Source organism: Hyperoodon ampullatus (genome assembly GCF_949752795.1).
Source record: "Hyperoodon ampullatus genome assembly, chromosome: 10".
Classification (NCBI taxonomy): domain Eukaryota; kingdom Metazoa; phylum Chordata; class Mammalia; order Artiodactyla; family Ziphiidae; genus Hyperoodon; species Hyperoodon ampullatus.
Genome location: NC_136923.1, coordinates 38,732,982 through 38,753,646, shown reverse-complemented (window position 1 = coordinate 38,753,646; position 20,665 = coordinate 38,732,982). Strand labels below are relative to the sequence as shown.

General features: G+C 59.0%; 4 protein-coding genes across 4 annotated transcripts in view; all 4 read right to left on the bottom strand.

Annotated features, from left to right (window-relative positions):
• IFRD2 (interferon related developmental regulator 2) overlaps positions 1 to 1,061 on the bottom strand; it is a gene marked incomplete at its 5' end in the record, with an annotated part of 36,600 nt that extends 35,539 nt beyond the window's left edge. The window contains one exon of the mRNA XM_079712146.1: positions 1,004 to 1,061. Coding sequence (XP_079568272.1) covers positions 1,004 to 1,061 — 58 coding nt within the window. The remainder of the gene's footprint in view (positions 1 to 1,003) is intronic.
• A 556-nt stretch (positions 1,062 to 1,617) lies between these two features.
• On the bottom strand, positions 1,618 to 16,774 carry LOC307058886 (hyaluronidase-2; the record flags this gene model as incomplete). The annotated part of the gene is made up of 7 exons (XM_079712592.1): positions 1,618 to 2,306; positions 2,423 to 2,512; positions 2,723 to 3,633; positions 6,778 to 6,809; positions 14,411 to 14,817; positions 15,262 to 15,351; positions 15,845 to 16,774. The coding sequence occupies 7 exons, from the start codon at positions 16,772 to 16,774 to the stop codon at positions 2,043 to 2,045; spliced, it is 2,724 nt and encodes a 907-aa protein (XP_079568718.1). The 3' UTR covers positions 1,618 to 2,042.
• Positions 4,362 to 5,618, bottom strand: NAA80 (N-alpha-acetyltransferase 80, NatH catalytic subunit; the record flags this gene model as incomplete). The annotated part of the gene is given in 3 exon segments (XM_079712397.1): positions 4,362 to 5,473; positions 5,477 to 5,597; positions 5,599 to 5,618. Coding segments are annotated over 3 exon segments (1,053 nt in total). The 3' UTR covers positions 4,362 to 4,561.
• On the bottom strand, positions 8,524 to 10,890 carry HYAL1 (hyaluronidase 1; the record flags this gene model as incomplete). Its single annotated transcript, XM_079712391.1, has 4 exons — positions 8,524 to 8,841; positions 9,022 to 9,111; positions 9,469 to 10,392; positions 10,870 to 10,890. The coding sequence occupies 4 exons, from the start codon at positions 10,888 to 10,890 to the stop codon at positions 8,524 to 8,526; spliced, it is 1,353 nt and encodes a 450-aa protein (XP_079568517.1).
• Positions 16,775 to 20,665: the final 3,891 nt, after the last annotated feature.

Below are 20,665 nucleotides of genomic sequence, written 5' to 3'. Positions count from 1 at the left end.
CATGTAGGAACAAGAAAACTCCCCACCCGACTTGGAAAAGGAATTGATGATGGAAGCTTGATGTCTCCTCAATAATGAGGAAGAAGGTGGTCTTCTCACCCTCCCCATTCTTCCTTTGATTATAAAACTATAGCTCACCATGTTCTCCAGATGGCACCCTCTAACCCACCCCCTTGTAAGCCTCTCAAGTGTCCTACTCTAATAAGTCACTTCTTATCTATCACTTTGCCTCTCCCTGAATTCTTTCTGCTCTAACGAACGGGAGCTACTCGGACCACGCACTGCCCCCACCCCCCCAACCAATGCATTTCTGCGGTTTCATCAGTAGATTGTCTTTACTGCTCCGGGGCAAGCAGACCCATGTTTGGTTCAGTAACACCCTCACCCAAGCCCCACTGAAGTGGCGGCCAGATCTGAGCTGTGCCTAAGAGGCACCCCATCCCTACAGAGTAAACATATGTGTTTACTGCACCAGGACATGCTCCTCTGGTCGACCCGATAAGCGACTCTCTGGACTGCCTCCGGCTCCAGGGCGCTCATCAACCTTCTAGGTCCAGGCAGTCAAGGCCCAAATTTTGCAGCTTCCCCACCATCCCCTCTCTCAGTTCTCTGGGATAGCCCAGGCCTCCGGCCAACTTCCTAGTCCAGTCCAGGCAAGGATCAGGGCTTAGAGTGGGGGCTGGCTTCCTGCTCCGTCTGGCCTGTTTGTCCATCACAACAGACAACTTGGGTAGAGAGGCAATGAGGAAACCAACCAAGGCCGGGATGTGCGGACCAGGTGCGGGCGGGGAGCGAGGGCTCCGGGCAAGCGGGCGGCGCACTCAAGTTAGGCGCACACGTGGCCGCTGACTCCTTGGGCATGTGCCGGTCACGGGGAGAGTTGCGGGTGGCACCAGACTGGTCGAGGCGGGAGTCTCTACCCCAGGACTCTTAGGGACACCGACGGGAACCCACACAGGGCCCCAGCTCAACGTTCCTCAGTTGCCCAGAGCCCCCCACTTACCTCCTCCGCTGCGCTGGCCGCCTCTGCGGGGCGCGCTGCCTTTTCGGGCGCGGGGCATGCCGGGAATCGGGCGCGACGGGGCGCGGGGTCAGGGACCCGGCGGGCGGGGGCTCCAGACCAGCGAGTCGCCGGCCAATGCGCTGAGTTGAGACTTGGGCAGACGACGGGAGCCACACGCCGCGCGCGCCACCATCTTCGCGAGGCGCCCCGCCCTGCCAAACGTGTCGAAGCGCCCCGCCCTGCTAAATGGGTGGCCGGGAAGGCGAGTTCCTGATCTCTCTGTTCATGGAACCTCTCCATGCGGCCGAAACTACTATTCCCAAGGTGCTGCGCGCGGATTACCGCCCCCCCCCCGGCTGGGCGCAGAGCACCTTGGGAATTGTAGTCAGCTCCCGGGACCCACAGGCCCACGACGCTCTAGCTGAACTATGCACCCAGAATGCCTTGCGGCGTTTTCCCCCCACACCCCCACCCCCCTCGCCCAACACGTGTAGTCGTTAACTCTGTAGCTGCCCACGACGCAGGACCGGCATCTCTGGGTACTTGCAGCGGGATGCTCGCGACAGGAAGAGGGTGGGTTTGGTAGAATCGGGGAACAGCCAAACCTCAAGCAGTGAAAGAAAAAGTAACTTTATGATGAAAGCAGATTACAGACAACAGCTTAGCACTTACAGATCTTAGCCAAGATCTCCTCAGGGGCCCACCTGCCCCTGGACGGGTCTCCTGTGACCTCTCCATGGACGCAGTGAGGTGTAGGACAGAGCCCTGGGCTGGCAACCTTAACCTTCTGGAACACCGACTCTTCCTGGGGCTGCTTTCTTGTCAGGAGGGATCAGGTGATCTCAGAGGGCCTCTAGTTGTAAAACAGTATGGTATTTTCTGGCCTCTTCCACTCCCCAGGGATCCCATGGGAAGTGGGGTGTGTGCATGGGAGAAGTGACTGTAAGCTAAATAGAACTAGAGTGGGACAAAGTCCCCCCTCCAGGACTGGAAAGATGGCAGCAGGAACATGAAGGTCAGAGGCAGGTGACTCCTGGCTTTATGTTGCTTCTTCAGGCCTGGGCTCCTGGCAGGTAGCGCCAGCCCAGCCCCAGTAACAACGGCAGCTGAAGGACTCCCAATCTCCAGGGCTGCCATCTGGCTCCAGGTGCAGAAAGACTTCCAGTTGTCCTGGGTCTTGCCAAGCACAACGGCCATGGCCATGGCACCGCTGGTGACTGCAGGCCATGGCTGCCCTGGTCACGTTGATCACATAAGGGCCCAGGGTGCTCACTAGGTAGTCATGGAGATGCCAGCACTCCTCCTGAGGAGAGGGAAGGGATGTATCAATGCTTCTGCTCCATGGCCCTGACATGGTCTTTCCCCATCTCTGGGACCCCAGCATGGGCTGTGTGGCAGGCTGGAGGGGGCAATAATCACCTCAGAACTGGAGAAGCTCAGGTCCCCCCAGAGCACCACGCCGGCTGCCCCCAGTGCAGCGCTCACACCAATGGTCTGCACAAGTTCATCCTGGAGGCAGAGAGCTGCTAAGCCAGGGCTGGGCTGGCCAGCTCCATCTGGCCCTACCTCCACCTTCAAGAACTTTCATGGCTCACTGCCATGATCCGATTCTACCCCTAGAGGAAGGTCCCTTGGCCCTGAGCCTCTGAGTGGCTTCTCAGGCCCTCAGAGAATGTCAGGCCTCCCCAGTCAGACCCCTAGACTTCAGTTTTCACTCACCTGGGACAGGAACCTGCCAGAGCTCCGGTGTGTGAGGCGGGCATAGGCCAGGACAGGCAGGGGATGTGGGTGCCCAGCGAGGGCCACACGGAAGGCCTCCTCCAGGCGGTATCGGACAAATGCGTGGTGGTGAGCAGGTGGTAATCTGGGTGGGAGGTATATGCTGGGGAAGAGGGCGCTGGAGGCGGCCCAGAGCCAATGCAGTTGCGTGTTGCGGGCAAGGGTGGCTGCATGGCAGTGGCCCGTGTAATTGGAAGCTCTACCATGCCAGCCATTGCCACAGGCCGGGAAGCGATAGAAGCCCCAGAGCCCATGGGGCCGCAGTGCCCGGCCTAGCCACAGTGTGTCCTCCATCAGTGCACGGGCTGCCTGTTCAAAGCCGATACGGGCCTTGTAAAGCTGCTCCTGGGGATCCAGGTTAGGGAATACCCGCTGTGCCCAAGCCCAGGAGGCTGTCTGATAGACCTGGCGGCGGCCCCAGTTCCCAGCCCAGAGTGGACACCATTCCTCCCAGTCCAGTACTGCCAGGCCAGCGAAGCCAGGTTGCAGACTGTGGCGGATCTGATAGGCAGCCCATGCCAGGTGGCGGTCAAGGGGCACAGCCTGGGGGATGCCCCCGTTGTGAGCTGTGCCCCTCGGCCCAAGGTAGGGATAGAAGCCGAGCTGGTTCTTGTAGAAGATGGTGACATTCTGGCCGTGGAAACGCTGGCCACGGTTGGATGCAATGCCCAGGGCCTCTAGTGGCAGGTGCACGCCAAAGCGGGCCTTACAGTGTGCTGAGGGCACGTTCCATAGCACCAAGAAGGGGCGTTCAGGGGCTTGCAGCAGGGGCTGGCCACATCTCAAGCACAGGGCCACCCCTAGCACCAGGGCCAGGCCTAGCTGCATGGTCATGCCCCAGGGATGGAAACCTGCAGGAGAGAAGGGGTGTGAGCTTAGACTGCATGGCCATGGCCACACCTTCCACACAGCAGAGAAAGCTGGGAAAACTCCTTCAGCTCCTCTTCACAAGAAAGGGAGGTGCATAAAGCCTGGTTCCCAAGGGGTCTCATAGGCCTCTCAGAGCAGCCACAACCCAAGCTGGCTTGGGCAGCTCCCCTTCTGTATTGTCCATCTCTGCCATGGCACCACCGTGCCCTCTGACACCTCCCCCACCTACAGCTTTCACAAGTCCCCTTCTTTCCTCTGCCCATTTTGTTTCCTGCCCCAAGAACACTCAGCCCCCACCTTGCCTGGCTTAATTTCTACTCAGCACTCAGGTCTCTGCTATGACATCACCTGCCCTGGGAGGTCTCCCAGATCTCCAAGCAGAGTGAGGAAACTTGAGCTCCCGCTGTCCCAGCATGGATCCTGCCACAGTATGCCTGCCCTGTCCCTTGGGTTGAGACCCTATCTGTCTAGTTCCCCACTGCCTGTGCCCAGTCCAGGGCCTGTAACACAGCAGGTGCTCAGTGAATGGTGATAAGTGAATGTCTCCTTGTCCCCTGGGCCTGGCAGAGTGAGAGAGGTAAAAGGCAGGTGTCCCTCCACCCATGGCCCTAAGGCCGAGGTGGATCTGAGGGCCCCTGCAGGGACAGAGGACCTAAGACAAGGCTGGGAGATGAGGGTGGGGGTCAACAAATACACTGTCACAACCACACCCAACAGAAGCCTTTATTCAGCCACACTGAGAGCTCTGAGCCACAGCCATGGCGCCATCTCCACTGGCACTCAGGAGACATGCCTAGGCCAAAGCTGCCCTCAGGGGCTAGAAGCTGAGGGATGGCCAGTGGGCTGAGGCTGGTACTGTCCTGAGCAGTCAACTGACCCAGAAAGACAGCATCTTGCCCTGGGTAGCCCTCAGATGTCTTTCTCCATCCAGAATATGGGGCGTCTTCTCAGGTCTTGGTATTGAGTCTCCAGCAGGCTTTGTGGAGGGGGCCCTCCTGGAGGTGGGGGTGGGGTGGTCAAGGGCTCAGGCAGGGGTGGGGGTGGCGGCAATGATGACCCCTTGGGGGCTCTTGGGGCAGCTTGGGCAGTCAGGCTAGGGGCCTTGCAGGGTGGCCGGGGAAAGGAGGCCCTGGGGAAGGCACTGAGCAGGGTGGCAGGCAGCCACCGACTGGTGAAGACCAGGCCCTGCACAGGCTCACCCAGCTGGTAGCCCAGGTGGGCGTAAAAGTGCAGCTGATCATGGGTGGTGAGGTGTAGCCGGTGGAAGCCCCGGGCCTGAGCAAAGGCTTCGAGGCCCTCCATGAGGCGGCGGCCAAAGCCCCGGCCCCGCAAGGCTCGGGCCACCACCACCGTCTCCACTAGGAGGCTCTGGGGCCGGTCCAGCACCCGTGACAGGCGGGCATGGCCCACCACAATGGGGGCTGCCTCTGGCGTGGGACGGGTGCTCAGCAGCATCAAGCAGAGGGGGAAGGCATCGGAGGACTGGCCCAAGGAGTGCAGGCGGGAGGCGCGGCTGCGGGGCCACTGCTCATTGATGAGGTCGGCACAGGCATCCAGGAGCTCAGGTCGGCAATGCACAGGCTCCAGGGTCAGCTCAGCCAGGTTGGGGGCTGGGGTCTCCTCTGGCTGGCGTGCGGGATCCAGGGTCAACTCAGTTGAGCCAGGACTGAGGGTCATCTCTGGATGGCATGCAGAACCCAGGGTCAACTCAGCTAGCCTGGGGCTCAGGGTCAGATCTGGCTGGTGTGTAGGATCCAGGATCAGCTTGGCCAGGTTGGATCTCAGGGTCACCTCTGGCTGGCATGCAGGATCCAGAGTCAGTTAGGCTGGAGTGGTACTCAGGATCAGCGCCACCTGGTGTATAGGGTCTAGGGTAGGGGTCAGCTTGGCTGGGCCAGGGCTCAGAGTCAGCTCTCGCCTACATGTGGGATCCAGGCTCAGCTGCCAGGCTGGGAGCCAAGGTCATCTCCTGCTGGGTTCCAGGTAGCTCAGTGCCAGGCTGGGAGTTAAGGCCACAGTCTCCAGGCAGTGGTATCTCCTGAGACCAGAAGGGTGCTCCTCCTGTGGACAACAGCCATGCTGGGCTGTGCCAGAAGGGAGGATGGGGCTGGGGCAGGGAGTGGCTGACAGAGTGCTAAGGAGGGCCACGCATCCTGGAACTGGTGGGCTGCACCTTGTCCCCATACTCACCTGATGGCAGGTGACCTGGAGGATCCCATCCCCTATACCTGGGGGACCTGACTCAGGTGGAGAGCAGAGGGGATGGATCCTGGGTGCTCTGCCTTACACTGGATGGAGGCTGAGGGCTAAAGGCTAGGGCAGAACTCAAGACTCCAGGCCCCAGCCTGCTCTGACTACCGCTTTGTCCTCCTCTACATCCAGCCCTACACCATTGCAGCTGGCTGGCCATCAGACAGAGCATACAAACTAGACACCACTACCCCCTGCTTAAACGCTGTATTCCCTTCGGAGGGAACACAGCTTCCCTAGGAACTTCCGTGTCCCACCCTTCTCCCTACTCCAGGTCCCAGCCTTTTTGACCACCTGGGCCATGCCTGCCACCTAACCAATATTGGGGTGCCATTCACCCACCCATCAGGCTCAAATTTCCCCTCCCTGGACTGCCTTCCCTACCAGGGGCACAGAGTCCATGGCTCCCTCCCCAACACTGCCCAGCTCAGGACACTTTGACTGGGCATGGACCCAACTGCCCCTCAGAAAGGGCCCGGCTCACACAGCAATGTGGCTCCTGCAGGCCTGGTTCCCCAATGGCCTGTTTCGTAGCCACCCTAGCTAGATAAGAACCACAGCTTCCTTCCTACATCCACAGGGGTGTCCAACGGCTACCAGGTTGGGGGCTCAGACCTCCTGACCCCGAACTCCATTGTGCGCCCATCCTACCCCAGGCTCTGCTGGCAGGAGGGTCAATGCTGGGGGATTTCTAGCGATAGGTGGCCGCTGGGCCCCACCCTTCTACTTACCTGTTCCAGAGAGGATGCCCTGGCTCCCCTTCCCCACCTCCCCAGGAAGGCCCCGTGAGCTTGAGGCCAATTCCACACTGATCAGTAACAGGTAGCCCCCTCCCCTCATACCACATCCCACTCAGAGGGCTATAAGCCCCTCACCTGCATCAGCCACCTCCGCAGCAGCTGCACCCCTGGACCAGGAGAGAGGAAACCCCAGGATCCGCCCCTGAGCCTGGAGCCCCAGACTTCCCCCTCAGGCTTAACCCCTTCTGTGCCGACCCCACCCACTGTGGGTGGTGCTCCCGGGTCCACAGAGAGAGGTGGCAGTCTCTCCTGCCTCGGTTTCCCCCTTCCTCCCACTGGGTGACAAACCGTGGAGTTTGGGGGTGGGGGCTTCGGGAGCTTGACTCTGGGCGGCTGTGGCTCGGCATGCTCTGGGAGGGAACGACAGACGCAAAGAGGGCGTGCGGGGCGGCTTAGTCACTTGAGAACTGTACGCGCGGAGCGGACGGGGAGAGCGGGGGACAATGAGGACGAATACGCCGCGCATGGGGAGGGGGCAGTACTAACATGCTGACGCCTGGCTCCGTGATGCTCCGTGTCCTCGCTCCACACGGATCTGTATCTCGCTGTCTCTGGCTCGGACCCCTCCGGCCCCCGGCGCTCCCCCCCTAGCGGTGAGGCGGACGCACTGCAGCCGTCACGGCCCGCGGAACACCACCAGGTCCCGGGTCTTCGGGGCGGCCAACCCCCGTCCCCGGCCCCTCGCGTCATAACGCCGACCCGACGCAGACTGGATCTCTGCCCTGGCTCTACCTCTGCCCCTCCCGCCCTTGCTTATCCAGGCCCAGCTCCCTGTGAGCGCGAACCGAGCGCCGGCTCCATTACCGGTGGGCTGGGCTTCCATCTTGCCCCGCCCCGCCCCGCCCCGCCCCAGACTCAGATAGGTCTCCCCCCAATTCAGCTTTGTCTCGGCTCACGTCAGCCTCCTGCCCAGCGTGGAAACGGTCAGGTGGAGCTTCCTCCCGAAATTTGGGCCCTACCCTGAGAAGCAGCCGCCCTCAGACAGACATCAAATCTGAGCGAGAGAAAAGAATTTTCCTGTGCCCTCTGGATCCCAGCGCCTGCACATTTTAGGTGCTCAATAAACAGCTCTTGAAGTTAGAATCATGTCTGCTTTATTTGTGAGGCTGTTACCTCTGAACGGATTCAGGCTGCAGTGCAGGGCTGATTACCGTCGACATACAGTAGGAGCCAAAGGGCTCCATCGCTATAGAGGTAGAGGTAGAGTGTAGAGATTCAAACCCAGATTCACCTGGGTTTGAATCTCAGCTGCTCTATTTTCTGTCTGCAACCTTGAGTAAAGTGCTTACCCTCCCTGTGTGTGCCTCAGTTTCCTCATAGCATCGTGTTAGGATTGCACAATTAAGTTAGACTACTTAAAATGCCTAGCACAGGACTTGGAAAGAGTAGGCACCCAGTGAATGTCAGCTCTTTCTTCCTTCCTTCCTCCCTTCCTCCCTCTCTTTCTTTCTTTCAGCATGCAGGATCTTAGTTCCCTGACCAGGGATCGAACCCCCGCCCCCTGCAGTAGAAGCGCGGAATCTTAACCACTGGACCACCAGGGAAGTCCGGAACGTCAGTTCTTGTGATTGCTGCAGTTTAAAGACTGGCTCAATGTCTCTGGAGGAAATATTTTTAACTCCGCTGGGTGGGTGCCCAAGGCTCTAACTCCTTATGCAACTATTTTGGTCTGTAAGCAGGTGTGAATGTGCTGGCATATGCTCATGACAGTGCCTGAGTGTACTTCTGACTGTGACCGTAACTCATGTGACTGTGCCTGTATTTGAGAAAGCTGTAGCCAGGTCCAGATTGCATTAGGTACTCAATGTGTGCATGTGCCAATCACCACATGCCCCACTGCTCACACCATGTTCCCATCCACCCACGGTAGCAGCGACATTTGAACTCCACAGCCATCCGCAACCGATCCTTGAGTGAGAGGGCACCTCGGAGGGTCAGGGGCCCACCACCAGGCGTGGACTCGATGGAGAAACTGGTGGGGCTGAGGATGAGGTGGGCCTTAGGGTGACTGAGGTGCCGGGCACAACGGCCATGGCCAGAGCACAGGACTTGACTGCACAGAAGAGCCCCACTGGTCACATTCAGGATGAAGGGCCCCAGTGTCGTGTCAACATACTCCTTGATGGCCTGGCAGGATTCCTAGGTGGGAGGGGGAGCATCAGGACACCACGGCCATGCACGGGTCCACCTAGGGCATTGAGGCACTCACCTGCTGGTCAGCCAGGACTGCAGGGGTAAAGGGTGGGCCAGGGTCTCCCAGTCAGCCTGTCAGCCCCACTCCTGCCCCCACCCTCACCCCCATCCTGGGCTTGAGCTCACCTTGGTTCTTGTGTTCTCCCAGCTCACCCAGATCACCACTCCTGCTGCCCCCTGGGCTGCACTCTCCCCCAGGCTGTGCTCCAGCTCCTCCTGGGGAAAGGACAGCATAGCTCTGTGGGGCCTCCCTCCGTCCCCACAGCAGACTGCTGTAACACTATTGCATGGGACAAATAATTCATAGCCTGCTCTAGCTCTGGTGGCCAGAGGCAAGCCTGTCCTTACTCTAGCCTGTGAGTGCCATGCAGGCAGGGATGATTTCTTTCTGAAGAATGCTGAATTGTCTGTGCCTAGCACAGAACTTGGCACACAGTAGGTGCTCAAAGAATGTGAGAGGGAATGGATGAAAGTGTCCCAAGGCTAAAGTGCCCCAGGGCTATGTGGCCTCACTTACTGGACTAACGCCTGACAAGGTAGGTTACAAGGTGGGCGGGGTCACAGGAGACTCACCAGGGGCAGAAAGCGGTTAGTCATGTCGTAGAAGATCTGGACATAGGGCAGCACTGGCAGATCAGGGTACCCTGCACCCACGGCCAAACGGAATGCCTCACCCACACGGTGCTGCACAAACATCTGTGCCTTCTTCGTGCCCTCCAGTGCTGCGGGCAGGTAGATGCTGGGGTAGAGGGCACGGCTCTGGCCCCACAGCCACCCCAGCTGGTCATTCTGGGCACGGATGCCTGGTGGGCACTGGCCGGTGTAGTTGGGATTTTTAAAGTCATAGTTATAGCAGTCAGGGAAGCCATAGAAGCCCCAGAGGCCACGAGGCTGCAGTGCTTGTCCCAGCCTGAGGGTGCCTGCCATCCAGGCCCGTGCAGCCCCCTCGAACTGGTCCTGAGCTGCTGCCTCCACCCAAGGAGCTGGCCAGTCAGGGTGCTGCTCCTGTACCAGTGCCCGTGAGCGCCGCCGGTAAATGTCCTTGGTGTCCCAGTTGAAGGCCCAGAGTGGGCGCCATGCCTCCCAGTCAATAACTGCCAGTCCTGAGAAGTTGGATGCAGGCATGGCAGCCAGGATGTCCTGGAATGTGCGGACCAGGTGGACAGCCAGGCTGGCATTCTGGGGCAGCCCACCGAATACGGGCTCCCCAGCAGATGTGTAGTAAGGGTAGGTACCCAGCTGGGAGCTGTAGAAAATGGTCATGTTAGGGCCGCGGAAGGTCTGCCCTGGGTTGGCCACCACATCAAAGACACTGACATCCACGTCCACGCCATGCCTCTCTAGACACCACTGGGTGTTTGCATTCCAGATGGTGGCGAAGGGCCGGTTGGGTACCACAGGGTCCCTGGAGCCTTCGGCCATGCCGAGCAAGTTCAGGAAGAGGGTGCAGATGGGAAGCAGGTGGGCTGCCGTGGCACAGGGAAGGTCTAGGGAAACCTGGCCAGGGGAAGCAGAGCTGAAAGCAGGCCTTGAACTCTCTGACCCCTACTGAGGGCAGGCAGGCCAAGTCCCTTATTAATCCACCTCTGTTCTGGCTTCAGGTAAACATTGACCTGCAGGGCTCGGGGAAGTCAGAGGGCAAAGGAGAGGCATTGAGGGGAACATGGCCACTAGAGGGCACATCCGAGTTGCCTCTTGGGCCAACCTCTGCCCTCTGTCTCCCACAGGTCTTGTCCTGGCTTGCCCACCCCTCTTCCCCAAGGGCCACAGAAGCCATGACATCTGTCTTGAGAAGACTGGCTGAGAGCCAGGTCCCTCAGCCCCCAGGCTGGCCGACTGACGGAGGCAGGGGCTTCCCTGTCTCTTCCCCCAGGAATCCTGGCCACCCATGCAGGAGGGGATGCTCAGTGACGCAGGAAAGGTCAGCCCAGCCCTCCTGTACACCCGCCAATCTGCCCACTTGTCCCTGCTGACCTCAGGGCTGAAAGGCCTCATTCTCCAAACTTCCTGACCTCAGGGTGAGGGCCTATGCAGGGCTCAGCAAGATTCTGTTCCTTAACTCTGGCCTCAGCTGCACCGTGACTCTTGGAGGAAGAAGCCGCTGCTGGAAACCCTGAGCTTTTGTAGGGGTCACCCCACCCAGTCTGGGGGCGGGCTGAGGGGCGGGCCCTGGGTTAGAGGGCTGGGCCAGACAGCAGAGCCACCTCTGCACTCCTAGCAAAGTGCCCTTGGTAGGAGGTGGGGCTAGACCAGAAGTGGCCCCTCCCACTCTGTCAGCACTGGGGCTGGACTTTGTGGCTTTACTTGGGATGGTGTGGGGATGGAAGCAGTGCATGGGGGCTGTCTGGGTGGCAGATCCGACTGGGCAGCCCTGTGTGCGATACTGGAGTCTGGGTGCCTTCCCCACGTGGCTGCATTATGACACCTATGGGCCCTAGGCACTTTCACCTTTGTGGACCCATTCCTCAAAAAAACATTTTAAGGGAATGGTTAGGACTCTGTGCTTCCACTGCAGGGGACACGGGTTCAATCCCTGGTCGGGGAACTAAGATCCCGTGTGCTGCGTGGCCAAAAAAATACATATTTTAAAAAATATATATTTTATGACTATATTGGCATAAGGACAGATATAATCCAGACTGAATTCATTATTTTATATTCATTATTCCTGTATTTTTTCTTCTGATTAAAAAAGATTAAAATTAAAACATTTTTGTGGGCCCGTATAAGTATTGTGGCCCTGTGCCTACAGTGCCTAGTGGATAAATCATCCCTCCTTTAGGGACCTGTGTCTGAAAGGCACTGTATTCCTGAAGTCAGGGCTGCGTTGTCACCCTTTGTATATGTGCTGGATCAGTGACTGTGTCTGTGTAAAGCTCCAGTTAGTGGACATTTGGGACACTCCACAAACTCCAGTAGTGTGTATGTGCAAGTGTGGGACCCAGTGCCTGGGACTTGGTGTGTGTGAGACCCTGTTGTCTTACGACCATGAGACCCCATGTTTGTGTGACCACGGGTATGAGCAAGAGTGTATCAGTGATGACGTGCTTGTTCATTCCTTTGTGATTTTGCTTGTTTGCTGATTCAGACACTAGCAACTGAGACCTGCTAGGTGCTCAGGCCCAGGCTTGCCTGCCAGAGTGGGGTGAATGAAACATCATGTTCCTGGCCCAGGTGAAAGCACTGAACAGCCCAGCCTGAACCTGAGCTCACAGCCAGGTCACAGCTGCATGGGTCAGGTCACAGGTATGTCTGGATAACCTGTGTGTTGGCAGGTTACAGATGTGGGCAGGGTAGCTAACAGGTGTGCATGAGTCACATCTGTGTAGGGGAGGTCACAGCTGTGTGTGGGGTCACAGTTGGGTAGGGGAAGTCACAGGTGTTGGGGAGATAAGTCACAGCTCCTCCTTCCTTGCCCTCCCTCTGCTGGCTCCATCATCTTATGGCCTTATTGATCGACACCTGAATCTTCTCTCCAGCCGGCATCTCCCCACCTTGGTCACGAGCAGCCAGGACCCCTCCCCTACCCCCACCATGTGATTTGCCAACTCCCTCCCAGTGCTACCACCCCACCTCCTCTCTGTTCTCTGCCATCAGCAGCCAGAGGGATGAAGGATCACTTTACAACCTGAATCAATATCGATCTGGTGAGGATTGCTTCTCCAGGCTCTAACCACACCATCCCCTTGCCTGCATGCCTCTGGGGAGCACTCTCCACTGTCCAACATCTGACTTGGTCTTGGCATCCAAAGTGCATCTCCCTTTATGCCGTCATACCCCTGAGGATGGCAGTCTTTGCTGGTGTGGTTCATGGGTGCATCTCCAGCACCCAGCCCAGCCCTGGCACATGTGTGTGCTCAGTGTGTTCACTGAACAGGTAAGATAGTCACCATCATCAGACAAAATCAGGCCTGGTGCCACTCTAGGGCCACCTGTGGCATACCCCCGTCACACCCTAGCCTCAAACTCTGTGTCTCCACTTGTGTTCTGTCTTCCTCCAGCCTTTGCCCATGCTTTGTTCCCAGCATCGTTTACCCCCCACCTTTCAAAACTCAGTGTAGGGACTCTCAATGTAGGGACTTCCCTGGCAGTCCAGGAGTTAGGAAACCGTGCTTCCACTGCAGGGGGCAGTGGTTCGATCCCTGGTCGGGGAACTAAGATCCCATGTGCTGTGCATGGTATGCCCCCCCCACAAAAAAAAAACCAACCCAACCTCAATGTACAAAGCACTTCCTTGAGGCTACTTCCCGAGTCCTTGTGGCTGGGGTGCCCTCCTCACTGCTCGACAGTTTCTTGAGTCTATCTCGAGCCGGTATTATCTGAGGGCAGGGGATCAGTCATCACTGATGACTGGAGGAATCCAGGAGGGACAGGAGAAATCCAGGTGTGGGTCCAATGGCTGAGGGGAGGGGCAGGGCCCCACCCAGAATAACTCACTTCAGAAGCAGAGGAAGTGAAGCAGGTCAGAGCTGGTATGACTGCTCTGGCTGCTACTTCTCTCCCCGGTACAGCTGGGGACAAGCTATGCTCTCCCATGGCCATTACAGGGCTGACTGTTGAAGATGACTCCCCGTCACCCCATCATGCATCTCTGCAGTGGGACAGGGACTGGACCTCATGATTCAGATCCCAATGCCCTGCTTGCCTCCCCCTGACCATACCCAGTGGAGGACTCTGAGCCAGATGGGAAGAAGTGCGTGTGGCTAAAGTCCACTGTCCTTGGGACTGGGGAGTGGAGGAGACGCCCTTGCCTGTGAGAACAGCAGGGAGGAGTGATCTGGCTACCTGCCCAGCCAGGGAAGATCAAACATCCACTTTCCCCTTTCTTCTTGGGTGGGCAAGGCGAGGCGACTGGCACCAGCCCAGCTGGGGATACAGTACCAAGTAGGAGAATCACAATGAGCCCCATCCCTCACAGAAGGTTGTACCCAACTGCTTTCCAATCAATATGGATAAAGCAAGGTCCTTGGTGTTGGGGTAGACTGTGAGTCCCTCCACCCCCAGTGGCCCCTGCCCTAGCAGGACAGCTAGAGTGGGAAGCTCTGGCCTGCAGATCCCAGTGAATGCATTTTACAGATGAGAAGTCCCCAGCAGAGAGTCTCACAGAGACAGAACTGAGCTCAAACCTTATATGGAAGACCCTGAAATCTCTCTCACATGCCCTGGCCCAGGCACAGACAGTCCAAGCAAAGAAGCAGTTGTTTCATATTTAATTTACAAAAGAGACCCCAAAATAATAATAATAAACTATTCAGGGGCAGGGGAGTAGGGTCAGGTCCTCCCCGGCCAGCTGTGCCCCTCTTCCTCTCTGGCAGGGAGAGAAGGGGCCTCCCACGGGACTGCCCCTCCCCCTTAGAACAGGGGGTGGGAGCTGGTACGGACATCCTACTGGGCATCCCAGGGGGCTCTGCCCCTTCAGACTCTGGTTTGTCCACCCCTTGTGGGCTCCTACATGCCTGGCAGAGCCCTTGTGGCAGAGGCCAGCTTGCCTGGCAGCTGTGTGAGAGACCCTTACAAAGTCCAGGTGAGGGCCAGGGCAGCCACAGCCAGCAGGCTGGTGAGGTGGGACCCAGGCCAGGCCCCACTGGCACCCCCAGCTGCCCGCCTGCGGTCCCACTGGCATTGCTCGCCGCCCCAGCCTAAGTAGCACTGGCAGCGAAAGTGCGTCTGCAGGTGGTTGCGGTCGGCCCAACTGAGTTCCCCCTCTGGTCGCAGCTGTGGCTCACCAGGTGCGTGGCTAGGCACTAGGCGGAAGCTGCTGGCACTGAGGTGCAGGAAGGTATTAGCACTGGGGTCACGGCGCACACAGCGCCCGTGGCCATGGCACTGGGCCCAGCTGCAATACTGGGCAGCCCAGGACACATTGACGACGTAGGGTACCAGCAACCGAGTCAGGTAATCCTTGAGGTACTGGCAGGTCTCCTGGGGGCAGAGGTCAGGGATCAGGGTCAGCTGTCTCAGTCCACAGGCCCAGATGGAAACTCTGTCTACACTGTGGTGACTGGACCTTCTTTTAACAATGCGCGCGCGCGCGCACACACACACACACACACACACACGCACACACACACACACACACACACGCAAGCCTGAGCCCTCATTGTTCCTATTTCTTCTAAGAAGGGGGCGGGGGCAGGGACTGGAACCCAGCAGGGCAGATGGGGCAGGGTGGAACTCAACAGCTGGTCAAGATAGCAAATCCCCCTTCCTAGGAGAAGGGGAGGGACTCTGTCTTCTATGTTGGGACTGGGGCTCCTCGGGTGGGAGACAGATGAGGGGACCACTTTGAGGTTTGCAGCCAAAAGCACAGACGCTCTGCCTGTCCCTGCAGACTCAGCTCCAGTAGGCTGGGCGGGTCTTACTTACCATGCTGGTGGTGTACCCCGCATCACCCCAGAGGATGACACCAGCTGCACCCAGGGCTGCACTCTCGCCAATGGTGGAGATGAGATCCATCTGCATGGGAAAGAGATGGTCACTGGGGAATACTGAGACCACAGGGTGAGAAGGACAGACAGGGTGGGCAGGCCCTAGCCTGTTCAGACCTGCTAACCTCCCTCCAGCCCAGTCTTCTCCTTCTCACCCCTAGGCAGCAGCTGTTTCACTTTCTCCTTAAATGTTTAAGCCGTTTCCACCCCCACTTCTGGCCTCCCATTCCCAAGCCAAGGGCCCACTTGGGCCTAGTATGTACCTATCAGGATGGACCGCAAAGTCAGAATACTAGGCCCAAGTCCCTGCTCTGCCTGGATTTGCTGGAAAGTTCTGGGTAAATTTCTCAGCATCTCTGGCCCTCAATTTTTGTATCCACAAAATGGAGATAACAATGCAACCCTTTCATAGGGTTACAGAGAGAATAAGGTGAGGAGATGTAGAGTAGCCAGTAAACTTGGGGGCAGGAGGCCTGCAGTGGTTTCCCAAGGACGAAGGCAGGGCCCTGGGAGGCACATACCTCGCTAAGCCCTGTGAGTCCGCGGCTATAGGTGGGCCTCGTGAAGACGTAGACCGGGAGTGCATGGTTGGCATGGTGGGTGTGAGCCACGCGAAGGGCCTCCTGAACACGGAAGCTGACAAAGTTGCGGCCATGAGTGGAAGAAGCGAGTGTCTCTTCCAGGTAGACAGAGGGGAAGAGGGCCGTGCTCTCAGCCCACAGCCAGGCCAGCTGGTCATTTCGGGAGACCTCAACATCAGGGCAGCGGCCTGTATAGGTTTCCCAGTTCTGCACATAATCATGGTTGTAACAGTCGGGGAAGAGGTAGAAGCCCCACAGGTGCCGAGGCCGAAATGCCTTGACAAATCGCAGTGTCTCCAGCATGAACTGGCGTGCAGCGAACTCAAACTCATACTGTGCCTGCTTCACTATGCGGTCTGGTGGCCAGTCAGGGTGGCGACTGGCCACCAACTGGCGTGATAATCGGCGGTACACATCCTTGTCCTGCCAGTTGCGTACCCACACTGGCCGCCAGTCCTCCCAGTCGATGACTGCCAGCCCTGCAGGCTCCTGTGTACGAATGTAGCGTTCCACATGCCCCTTTAGCATCTCCAGGTGTACCCAGAGGCTGCCATTCTGTGGCACGCCACCATGCACAGACCTCGCCACCGAATCGAAGTGTGGATACATGCCCAGCCGGTCACGGTAGAAGATGGTGATGTTCTGGTTCACGAAACCCTCATTAGGTGAGGCCTGCACATCAAAGGCCTTCATGTCCTTTGGGTCCAGTGGCACCTTGTGGCGTGGGCCACAGTCTTGTGTGGGCACATCCCATGCTACCACAAAGGGCCGGCCCGTGAAGATGGGTGGTGCTGTGGGCTTCAGCTCCGTGGCCCATGCCACCGCCAACACCAGGGCCAGTGTGACGGCAGGGCCCAGGCCTGCCCACATGCTGGGGGCTGCAGGAAGACAGTGTCACCTGCCTGGCACTAGCTCAGGAACTGGGGGAAAGGTGGGAGACAACAAATCAGTCTATAGAATCCTGGAGGTGTCCACCCCAAACCCATCCATACTCCCAAAGCCCATGCTGTGTAGGGCACCATGCCCAGGGTTGTTCAGACCCTGTTATTGGCTATAACATGTCTAAGAGACCACAGACCCCTGAGGCGCAAGGCAAGACACCCCCATAACTCACTGCCAGGGCTCCTTCCTAGAGCAGGTAGCCTACGGCTGGGCAGGAACTTGTTAGGTCTGTGACCCCTCTGAGAACTGGACGAATTGAGCTACAGACTCACTGCCCAGAGACTCACACATGACTGAATACCACCCCAGTGGGCCCCAAACCGAGGCCCACTCTACCCTGTAAAGTACTCTTGGTCCTGAGAAACCATAGCATTTGGGTAAGGCAAGGCACAGCTGATGAAGCAGCTAGGAAGCTGTAACACAGCCCCAGAGCTGGTATCTTTTTTAGCACCCGCCCAGCAGCAGAGTGAGGCTAACAGACTTTGTCTCAGCGCACTCTCCCAAGCTTGGTGGAGGCCCCGCGGGGACAAAGGGGTGGTGGATCTCCCACGGTGGCGCTGGCAGACCGGCATTTCCCTCTACAGCTATCAGGAATGATCGCGCCCGCGGGCCAAGCGGTCCGGGGTAAAGCCCACTCCACCTGGCCTTTGTCCGGGACCCCGCCCCCGCCCCGCACGTGGGGGCTGAACCCGGCCCAGAGTTGGGGGGGGGTCCTGGGCCTCCTCCCTGGGGGCTCAGAACAGAGCCCGCGGAGAGAGCCTCCAGGCTCGCACTGCCCTCCCTCACCTCGCGCAGGGAGCCGCCGGGACCTGCGCCATGGCCATCGCCATCCCCGCCCCAGCCCGGCCCGCTCCGGCCGCTCCACCAGGCACTGCCCCGGTTCGGCGCCTCTACTGGCTCCGCCCCCCCAGCCCGCGGGCCCTTTAAGAATTCAGCGCGGAGGCGGGCCCTGCGCAGGATTTGCGGCGGGGGCGGAAAGGTGTGCCTGACTTTCGGGCAGCCAGTGCTGCGTTTTGGGCTCCAAGGTCCCCAGATCCTCTGCCGAGGAATGTGGCCATCAATCTGGGACCGTGAGACCCCTCCAAATGGGACTTTCTTGTGGAGTCTCAGCCGTGAGGGCCAGTCAGCCCCAAATTCCCCCCCGCAGCCTGCGGCCGGTGGTACAGTCCTCCCTGCTCTGCGACGCGGCCAGCCGCTTAAAGGGACAGCATAAAGGACGGGGGTCGGGGAGGGAATAAAGGAGGTGGCGTTCCGTCACCCGGCCAGAAGGAGGTGCTGTGGGACCCCGAGGCCTTGGCCGGGGGTAGTAGAGAATCTGGCTCAGCATCCCAGAGCGTAGTCTCCAGTCCTGGGGCCCCTTTGTATGGAAAGGGGGACGGTGACCAGAGCCGACCTCCGGTCTCGCAGGACAATAATGTGCCGCCCCCTACGGATCAGGGCCCCCTTCCCCCGACCCTGGTCTGAAGGGAATCCCCGCCCCCTGCCAGACTTGGGGAGGGGGCCTAGCACCCGCGTCTTAGCTCTTCCAGGACTGGGTGGAAGCAGTGGTTGTCCTGGCAACACGAGCTGTGGGTCGCAGCTAGGCCCGCCCGGCTGGGGCCAGTAAGCCCAGCGGGTCCTGGGGATAGGGCGTCCCCCTGCCCCCGACCTGCATCAGGCACAGGCCGATCCCTGGGCTCCCATCGCCCCCTGTCCAGTCTCTGGGAGGCCTGTGGGAGCCCCCAAGGCTTCCTTTCAACTCTGAGGAAGCTGCCACCCTTGCAGAAGTTCATGGCCAGATGGCAGAGAAAGCCGGCCCGGCCAGAGGGTTTCCCCTGGGCCTCTGCCGAGTATCCTAAGTCCTTTCGTCCTGCAAGCCCCTCCTTCCGGGGAGCAGGCTTGGAGCTGGAATGGGGGGAGTATTCCTTGCCTCTTCCTAGATCCGCTCCCCCGGGATCCTCAGCTCCCCAAAGGGCCCGGGTCTGTATGGCCAGCCCATTCCCCGCCCGCGCGCCTGGAAGGAGAGGCAGGGAGCGCTGCTGTGAGCGCATGTACCAGGGTGCAGACCAGTCGTCTGCCCTGGGCTCACCTGTGTGGGAGTCCGTCGGCCCAGTAGGTCGGCGACCTCCCTCCTTCCCGGGGTAAGTCTCCAGACAAGCTACTCACACCAGCTGCTGCCCTCCGGGCAGCCCGCCGGCAACTTGATAAACCCCATCCCTCCCACCCGCTCCCGCCTCCCGCCCCGGCCCTTTCTCCTCACTTCCTGCTGCCCCTCAGAGAGGAAAGGGCCAGGAACATGCGCGGGGGAGGGGACCGCCTTGACCGTTTCCCTCCGGCATGCCCTGCTGGCTGGCTGCCCGCCCCACCCTTCCCCTGAGTAGGCCCTGGCCCAGCAAACCGCACCAGGTGACAGGAAGACTGGGGGACCTGGTTCAGGTGCCAGCCTCCCCCATGCTGGCAGCTTCCTTAACACTGAAAGCTTTTCTCCCCAACCTGCCCTTAAGGTTGAGGTCCATCCTCAAATCCAGCAGCTTGTGAGTGAAGAGGCCCTGGTGGTGGTGCTTGGGGAGGTCAAACTACTTGGGGGATGTTTGGCAGATGATCCCCCAAAGCAGGTGGTGAAGAAGAGAACCAGCCCTGGGGTGGGGGTGTTGAGTCAATTTTTTTCCACTGAGAGCGGAAGCATCCCAAGTGTGACAGAGTGGACAATGTGTTGATGTGGGTGACTGTTGGGGGGAGGGGCAGGGCCTGGGAGGGTTCTGCAGGGTGCTCTCCTGCCAGAGGATGTTCCTGGGTGGATTTCACTAAGATGCTGCAGAGTATGGGGCTCCTTACCACATGGGTGAGGAAAGGGGTGTATTCCTGTGGGAAGGGGGTGCCCATAACGTGGCTAGCTCCCAGGAGGGCTGCAGCAGGGTCCCAGCAGACCCCTCCAGAGGTACAAATCTGCACACCCTCAAATCACCCTGAGCCTACCCACCCCCCGACCCTACCGGCCCACCTCCTTCATGCCCAGGCCCTCTCTCCTAACAGAAGGCTGTGTAAGACTGGGGGACTGGGGGAGATGGGCACATATCCTAGAGTCTACCCTGATGACCAAGGAGTTCAGGACATGGCATGGGAGGGTGGTGTCCCTGGACCACTGTGCTGGCTCCACAAGGGACACAGGCCTTAAAAGCTCCAAGGCTGGGGGCCCCTGGGGAAACAAAGGCCAGACCAGACTGTCCCAGGGCAGGGACACTTCCTCAGGAAGGAAGTGAGCACAGCCCAGTAGGAGGGAGTGGGGAAGCACAGCCATGACCCCCATTGTTTCCAGCTTTGGGGTCAGCTAGGGCAGGCCCAGCACAGGGAGTTCCCCCACACTGGGACAGTGGTGATGGGCTGCCACCCAGCATGGCAGAACCCTGGCCTTGGGGCAGTAAGTGGGAGGGACAGTGGACGACGACGATAGGGCCTTATGCCTGGCATCTTATTGGGAAAACGGGAAGCTGCCCAAAGAAAAACTGCAAGTCCAGGCTGCAGAGGGTGATCCTGCTCTACACCTGACAAGTTTAAACCTCCAAAAGACAGGTAGGCCAACTTCCCAGACCCAGCAGCCTGTGTCCTTGAACTCCCTCCTCCCTTACTGGGAGATGGGCTGATGGCCAAGGGCTAGGCCTAGTAGAGAACCAGCCTCATAGCAGGACCTGAGAAGTGTAGGCCAAATGTCCACAGGGAGCAGGCTGCAGGTGAGAAGACGGGGCAGAAAGGACCAGAGGAAGTATTGGGTAGCTGAGCTTTACCTGCTGGAACAGAAGCCCCAAGCCTACTCTCCTGGTAGTGCAAGTAGGTTTGGGCTGC